The following is a 9,235-nucleotide window of genomic DNA, read 5'->3' on the forward strand; positions in this document are numbered from 1 at the left end:
ACATTTTATTTATGCTTACTTACGCTCTTAGTTTGTACTTTACTTATGTTTTACTTGACTTTTACTACGAGTAGCTTGTGGAACAGACCTAATATAAGATATGCATGAAATGGTATATTTAGTTTTAAAATCTTACTTATACAAAATATTTCCATTTTTAATATATTGTTTCTAACTTATACCACTTCTACTACTTCTCAATCTAATAGTATGTTTCTACTGATATCGTTAGACTAGGTAATTTACTTGAGATTGCTTGAAGTGCTTGAATATCAAGTAAGTTAACTGGTCTAACATAGCCAGTGGAAACGTTTATAATGCAGTTATTCAGTTGTGATAAGTTGGCTCGATTTTGTGGCTTTATCAAATATATTTAATCTAATTCAGCTTCTTTGTATTAACATTAGTTAGTGATTAGTTACGATACAAAAAAATATATTTGAGTTCAATTTAACTATATTTGAGTTCAATGTAACTGTGACATTAGATGTTATGTACCTTATAATAATTTTAATAAATTGATTTTAATAGCAAAAAAGCATAATAATTCATTGTTGCCATTGCTAAGGTACTGCCCTTAATATATAAATTATTATCTTTAAATTCTTACAATAAATAAACATTCTCTTACAGTAAATAAATTAAACCTTCAAAATATGTAACATAATTAGTTTCAGATCTATTATTCCAATGTCAATTTTTTTAAGTTTTTAATTTTTATAACATATTTACTTTCTTGATTGTTATTTATTTATTCAAACTTATTTGATATTGTTGCCATAGACATATTAAATATTGTGTTTATATTTTGTTGTCAAGTAAATTAAATAAAAACTTAATATTTAATGAAAATTCATATACTAAGAATTAAATTTGAAAATAAACATTAATAAAGCATAATGGAAGAATCAGGTTCTCAAACGGCCTTAGAAGAAGAGGAAGAGAATGCATCAAATCTTTTTAGGTAAGAGCATACATATCATTAATTCAATTTTTATAATATATCATATAATATATGATCTCTATTTGATATCAATTTTCCGGGCACAGCTATTTGATAACGAATTTTAGAACAAAATATTGTAAACAACTTTTTCCATTACGCTGTATAACAATAACGTTTAGTTATTAAATGTAGCGATTTGCAGTATATGTCATTTGGTATAATGACAATTGGATGTCTATTTGTTGTTATCCATCGTTTGTGTAATCTGCGCCAAAACTACATGTACTAGTCTATGGTACATAGCGTCTCAATTAACTTCTCTCGATATCTTGAGAAGTAAATTATATAAACATATAGCATAGTGGAAAAAGTTGACCTCCTAAAATCCATTGCCAAATCAGCTTACCTGGTAAATAAAAGTCATCCATAATCTCAAAAGTCTTATTAAATTTATTGGTTATTTTAAGTTTACCAAAACCAGGTATTGCGGAGTGGGCGCTCCCTCAATCGGAAGACGATGATTTTGAGGCTCATACATATGATGTTGAAGAAGCACTCAATTATATATACAATTTGCCAAGTTGCAAACTCATAATGATCAGGTAATATATATAAAAATATATATAAAAATTAACTTTAAATACCATAAATAATTGTTAATCCATTATTTCATAGACCAGAAGTACAAACGGTGTTGGATATTGTAGTTGGTATAAATGTTAACCAACGATTTCCATGGAAGCAACTTAAATATGAATATATACGTGATAGTTTAATTGATTATGTTGATAAAGGTCCAGCATTATACGCGGCATTTCAAGATTTTAATCCTGAAGATTATGTATTGATTGGTTATGCACCATTATTGACCCAAAACTCAGAACATCAAACAGAAGCTGACCCATTTGTTATATTTTTCGATTCTCAGGATACTAAATTAGCATTGTCTGTAATACATAGTATTGAATTATATGAAGACTGGATTGCTCATAAACATCAAATTAAGAAACCAAAGCGTTGGGTATCATTAGGTAGCGAAAATGAAATAAATCTAACATTACAGCAACGTTATATTAAACCAGTCGATGTGGAAATACAAAGTGTTTATCCCCCAACTATAACAAAAAACAAAGAGTTCACATTTCGTAAATGTGCAGACACACGTGATGGTTATGTGGAATTAATACCACCTGAAGGGGTTAAATTCGATAATGTCACCAGAAAACGTATTACAATTGGTATACAATCTGCACCACAACTTATTGATCGTGAACAACTTACTGATCCTACTTTTCCGAATAATATGTGGACTCAATATTTATATGAGATTGGAGAGGAAGATGGTATGTTTTCTTTTCTATGAACAAAAATTTACAAATAGTAAATAGTACAAATAGGGGCGTTATAGTAAAAGTTATAATTAACTAAAGTAGGATTTCTAAATTAAAGGCGCTCCGATTTGGCAATGAGTTTACGTAAAGTCATCTATTCTAACCAATTATACTATTATACTTGTTGTCAATTGTTAGCGGTAACTTTTAACTTCGATATCTCGAGAGCTAAACTTTGTCGGTGCAGAATATAGTGTAAAAAGTTGCTAAGAATAGTGGACTTTATTTAAATCTCTACCGGATATTGTCGGCATAGAACACTGTGGAAATAGTTGCTTAGAATAGAAGACTTTACTTAAATCTCTACCGGATTTGGTTGTTTCAGAAATTTGGCAGTATTAAATATCAATATACACAGATGGTGTATGGCGATATCTACGATTATACTATAATGCATCAGACCTCAAAGGTCTAAATTAAATAGATTTAATACAAGCTGCATCTATTAAAGCTAAACAATAAGAATGGAGATTTTTATCATAAGTTAAAAATTACTATATATGATTTTAAAACCATTCCTAATATAATAATATTATATATATTTTACAATATATATAATGACTGTTAAATACATGTTATTTTATCAGAACACTTTTTGACATAGCTAAGATGACCAATTAACATTTAATTAAAACTTTAAGAACCTTATAGTTCTTTTACTAGATGTACCTATTATTAAATCAGTGTCACATACATAACATAGAAAACCTATTTACAGACATTAAGGAATAATAAATATTTAGTTTAACTTAAAGAAAATAAAACTTAAAGAAAAGGTTCTGTTCCCTTTCTGTATTTTACTATTATATTTACTGTACCGATTTTTTTGCAGTTCTAAAAGTATATGTTCTATATAATGAATTTAAACTAAAAATTCACCTCCAAACTTTTTTAATATAGACTTAGATGTTTCCTCCGAAGATGAAGAGGCTAAAGAAAAAGCTCAAACTAGCAGACCGGCATCTCCAGAAGTAGTTGTACCTAAACCACCGCCAGAAATGTCTCCTCAAATGAAATTATTATTAAGCACTCTAGAATTTAATCAAGTGGATATGTATAGGTAATACATAATACATAAGGTTTAAAAAGTTAATTTTACATTGCTAAAATTAAATCTCTACGATTAATTGTACGATTATAACTATAATTAATTAATTTTACAGCTCGGTTTATGATTTCTTTCTAATATAAACACAGCAAGTTAATTTGTTAATAAAAACTTTCACAGCAAATTAACAAAACTTTAAGTTTAAACCTACGAGTCCAGTACGGCTTTGGGTCAGTTTTCTAATGAACACTGACTCTGAGATTTAAATTTGGCAGCGTACGAGTTCAACTCTTGGTAGCTGTAGTCTCAAATTATAATTAACGCATTATTATACAAAAGCAATAATTTTAAGACCACCGATGATAGATATTTGACAATATTCGAAACAGCTGTATGGTCAACCAAGAATTCAACTAATTAAGAATAATAAAAAATTTTTGTTTTTGCAATTCACTACTCTTATATAATCCTCTGTTCTTATATAATATTATTTTATATTTGCTTACAGTTTTTGATCTTATTTTTTTAGAAATGATTACACCCTAATGCAAGGTGATCCGGTGGATGTCTATATTACTCCAGAATTGGAGGAGATATTTTGTTTTGCAGATATTGCTAAGAGTCAAAATCGATTTGTTTGCAGTGCAGATTGGTATCCACATTTATCGTAAGTCTAGAGTACATTATCATAAGTTTTATATAATATCTATTAGTTTCAATTTTATTATTTAATCAAACAGTGGAATATTGGCAGTATCTTATACGTTTAGTACAGCTTGCACTTCGGAAACAAGTGAGTAATAAATCCGAAAATATTTTACTTTAAAAATTTTAATTTTATTATCCAAAATTATTTGTGTAGTACCAAAAAAATATAGTAGCGTTAAACGTGCCATTATGGAGCCAAATCCTATACTATTGTGGAGTTTTTCTGATAATCTAAATTACAAACTACAATTTGATTCACCACTGGAAGTCACTCACTTATCATTTAACCCATATGATGGTAACTGTTTGCTAGGAGGTGCAAAAAATGGACAACTCATATTATGGGATCTACAAAACCGTATTGATAGTCTGGAAGATACGGTAATAATGACAACAGCACAAATTCGTTACCAAAATATCATGGCGGAATATTTGAAACATACTATTGACCTTAATGAGGAACATCGCGTAATGCGTGCAGCTACTTCAGCTCTAGAGTATTCTCATACGGATGCAATAACGGGCATTTATTGGATGAGCCGAAATTTTTACATTAATGCATATGGCAAAATTTTTGTCGATCCTATGCAAAGTAGTTCATATAATTTTTTTGTTACTTGCTCGTTGGATGGTGGTATTGCATTTTGGGATTTCAATGCACCACCGGACAAGAAAGTCAAACGAACAATTAGAGCTAATTTACCCAAAGCTCTACTCAAAAGCGAATCGGTACACAAGAATAAAAAATTTAAACCCACTTATAAATTAAATTATAAAGAACCTATAACAGGAATTGTCGGTGATACGTCACAATTTCAATTAACGGTTTTAGATCATCGTAGATTACGTAGAAATAAAATTAATTATCGCATAGCGTTAACTCCAAAGGATCCACCAGAAATGCGGCAAACATTTATTATATCAACACTATATGGTCATGTTGAAAAAATTAATTGGGTTGGAGTGTTCAATGATACTGATGAGGGAGAGAGAGTTTCATCTGTGGCAAGTTTCGCAAGAGTGCATGATGGTCCAATAGTTGCAACAAAAACTAATCCATTTTTAACAAATATTTTTGTAACTGTTGGGACTACTGTATTTGCTGTTTGGAAAGCTGAGTTTCATACATCACCAATTTTATGGCGAAAACGTCCTAGCGATTTAACTTCAGCTGCTTGGAGTACAACTCGACCGTCAGTATTGTTTATCACACGTGCAGATGGAAATTTAGAAGTTTGGGATATTCTAGGTAAGTTTTTGTTATATGAGATAATAAATGATAGATTGATAGATAGATAACACAGATAACAGCGTGGTATTACTCTTACCTATGGTATATAAATGTCTTTTTTTAAATCTTTATCTAGGTAAGACAACGCTTACTTTTGATAGTTCAAGAGAGTAGCATCATTAATTGATGTGGTTCAGAATTATATGCGAGATGGAATAATTGATTAAGTCGACTATGTTTTAATATGAAAAGCTATAATTAAGGCTACATCAGCCTTAATTAATTAACATCAAAATTGTCAGTAATTGATAGGTTATAGTTAGTATTTTGTTATACGCCGACCAAAATTGTTTTAGTACATTTCACATTATCTTAGGCAGTCACATTTTCTGCCTAGAGATAGAAAAAGCGGGTTCAATTCTAAACTATATTTTTGTAGTATACAGTCTCGAATAAGAAATCGACTTCACACCAATGTAGCTTCTTTTGCTTTAGTTTTGTAAGTACCTACTTCGCAAAGTACTGTCTGAGCGATGAATAACAAAATCAATTTATAAGGCCTCACAGGGTTTAGCAGTTATGGATATTGAGTGCAGTTTAAAGCACAGCGGACTTTGATGATTTTTGAAATGTACGATTAATTTTGTTACATAGTATTATGTATAATAACAACTGGAAGTTTTGAGATATACAGATTTAGGAATATCACATAAAGAGGACTAACTTGGTTCCAGAAAGACTAAAATCAACGAAGGGTGTTATGATGTAGTTGCAGAGCCAACATTTTGTCCAGACAGGAATAGATAAATACTATGTCTTCGCTACAAAAACATCTACCAACATAGTGCGCTCGCTTGGAGAGATTATGTTTAGAACATGGACAATATGAATTGAACCCAAATGGATGGGTTCAATAAAAAACAATACTTAACATAAAATCATAGACTTCAGATCTATGATTATCGAATATATCAGAGATATTCGTATACACGAAACGTTAGCTTATATCGGATAACCCGACTTGAACAATGTAGAAAATCTGTCAGTTTTTCTTATTTTGGCTATTATTTGAGAGCCAGGGTAGAAGGACTATTTATTTATTCTTAAAATGTGCAATAAGTTTAAAAGAATAATGTACTTGTATTCATTATTGACTTAACTTATTTTGTTTGATTTTGAAATATTCTTACTTAAATATATCGCACCACAATACATAATGCAAATCATTTATGATAGCCAAATTCTTTAAAATTGTTAGCACGAGACGATGAACCTTGCTTTAATGATATCATGGGTGGTGGATGTGTAACTTATGTAATAGAGCATCCTCCAACTGAACCAGAAAAATTACTTGGTATAGGAGATTATAACAGCAGTTTTCGCATGGTGAAACTACCGCCTGGATTCTACTATGCTATGGAAGGTGAAGAGGACGTAAGAACTTCTATTAAATTATGTTCTTAAATTTATGGAAAATATAAAGGTGTTTTTTGTTAGAAATTTGCGGAATATATCGAAAGGCAAATTGAACGTAAGATAGCAATGCATGCTTGGGAGAAAAAATATTATGAGGAAAATCAAGATATAATAGAAGCCAAAAAAAAAGCTAAGATGGAAGCGCTGAAAGAAATGGAAAGAGTGGAGAAACAAAAGTTGTTAGATGAACAACGCAGACTTGTAGAAGAAGCAGAAGAAAGAAGGTCTGTTAAAATTTTTGAACAGACATTTCAGTATAAGTTTGAACAATGTCTATTCAAAATTTTAATTTAAATATGGGTATAAAAAATATTTTTTATATGTTTTACAGAGCACAAGAAGCTATGATTCATGAAAGCTATCCAGAGCGTATGAGAAAGCAATGGGAAGAGTTGAATTTTAAACGGATGCTAAATATTCTTATGTCGCGTAAAAGGATGAATGCAGAAAAGTTACGTATTGAAACACAATTAGAGAAAGAACGTTTGAAATATGAAGCTGATAAAAAAGAAAAAGTTAAGCAAGCCTTGGCAGATTGTGCCGAAGAGCTGGCAAATTTACGTTCTCGTCTGTTACCAACTGAAAAAGCTCACGAAGGGCACTTTGATTCAGTGAAAGAAGGTTGCGAACATATATTGGATGTGTCTGATGATTATGATACTATAGCAGAGCAGGCGAAAGAAGAACTTGATTCATATGAAACGTTTGAAGAAATGGATTATGTACAATTTATGAAACGTGCTCGCCAGCGGCGACAATTATTGAATCAATCGCTCGGTAGTCCTACCGATCGTATGGAATGGTTTGAGGAAGCGAAAGCGAATAACACGTTGCGTGATGTCAATTTCGGTTATGAATGGTTCATTAATGCGCAAATGGAATTAAATGAGCGTTTGGCTGCGGAAAAACACTCTTCTGAACCCGAACCAGAACTCACTCCCAGTGAAAATTATGACGACATTTAACTGATATTTAAAATTTTTATTTTTTATTTTGAATTATTTTATTTAATTAATTATTTTATTTTGTTAATTTATTTTTTTTCTATATTATTTGTTTTGTTAATAGCTTATTAAAATTTCAAATATTTCAACTATTATAAAAAGAAATTAGAGATATTTTTAGGAACTAATTGTACCCATATTAAAAATAGTAATTTTATATTTTGGTTGCCATAATAATTTATATATTTTATATATACTATAATATAACTATATTTAATTCTATAAATTTTATCTTTTTATTCTCTCTAATCTGTCGTCTCAGTGATTTTATTAGCTTTTCGTCAAATTAAAAATATAAAATAATTCCGTTAAAATATTGTGGCAACTCTCTATACATTTTGGGTGTACTGTTCTTTATGACGAGTGTACATTGGAAGGTACGTGATATAAATTTTAAAGACACATGCTTTCTTAATTATTTAATGAACTTTTCGTACATACTTCTATGTACTTCGTTTAGTTTTTTTTGTTTTGGAAACTCAGAACGGACTGGAAATATCAATTTTGGTAGAAGAAAGAAAGTTGTTAAACTTTTGAAGTCTTCGCTTATTTTTATTATAACCTTAATCTATTTTGGGTTACTTTCAAAATGATTTAATATAATAACTAATGCTAAAAAAAGTATATAAACTATAGAGTGAACTAAAAATTAATTTTTATTAATTGAATTCTTGGAGTACACTGTTGTTGTGAAGAACTCCATATATTCATATTTAGTTATTTTTGGTGATATTTGGAACATCTATTATGAGGTGGTTATCGATAGATATTATTATATACTTTGTATTCAAAAATTTATATTTAAATCAACTCTGTTCTCTATCTGGTAATAAATAAAAAAATAATCAATCTATTTTTTTCATCACTCCGCCTAGTAGCGGCATTTTTGTAACACCAGTCACAAGGTTTATATCTCATGTTTACCATTCAACTTCCTTTAACAGTCTAATTTCTCTCTTCAGTACCGTCCTCGTTTAAGTATTGGCTTAATTTTTACTTTTCCTTGATTACAGCATTAGGATTCTTAGCACATAGACATTTGTGTTCAAATTTTCTAAAACGTGGTTTTACAAACGGTGGTTTTTGATGCTTTCCATTAAATGTGTCAAAAATAATATTCTATAATGAAAACAATACTTCTACACATCCCCTATGTTGGACAGAAGTTATGACGAAGTAATGGGACTCATTTCCCAGTCTTGTTAAGCAATCATAGATGAATTATCATGTTATGAATAGTAATAGTACTTATTGAATATTTCAGTAAAAAGACTTCATTTTATTCTGCTCTTCTACTTACATGTGAAGAAAGTGTTCCTTATCTACATTATTTCTACGTCCATTAGAATATCCCAAATTTTATTTTATGTGCTTGGTTAAACAAATCTTATTAGGTTTTAAGCTTGGTTTATTGCTCTAGATCAGATTTCC

General features: G+C 29.9%; 1 protein-coding gene across 1 annotated transcript; it reads left to right on the forward strand.

Annotated features, from left to right (window-relative positions):
• The first annotated feature begins 828 nt into the window (after positions 1 to 828).
• On the forward strand, positions 829 to 7,801 carry LOC119670660 (dynein intermediate chain 3, axonemal-like). The gene is made up of 10 exons (XM_038081023.1): positions 829 to 964; positions 1,414 to 1,548; positions 1,622 to 2,289; positions 3,238 to 3,397; positions 3,915 to 4,052; positions 4,126 to 4,178; positions 4,248 to 5,342; positions 6,583 to 6,758; positions 6,822 to 7,024; positions 7,132 to 7,801. Exons 1-10 carry the CDS (start codon positions 900 to 902, stop codon positions 7,763 to 7,765), a joined length of 3,327 nt encoding a protein of 1,108 aa, XP_037936951.1. The 5' UTR covers positions 829 to 899; the 3' UTR covers positions 7,766 to 7,801.
• The last annotated feature ends 1,434 nt before the right edge of the window (positions 7,802 to 9,235 follow it).

The sequence above is a fragment of the Teleopsis dalmanni genome, chromosome 1 (genome assembly GCF_002237135.1).
Source record: "Teleopsis dalmanni isolate 2A chromosome 1, ASM223713v2, whole genome shotgun sequence".
Lineage (NCBI taxonomy): Eukaryota > Metazoa > Arthropoda > Insecta > Diptera > Diopsidae > Teleopsis > Teleopsis dalmanni.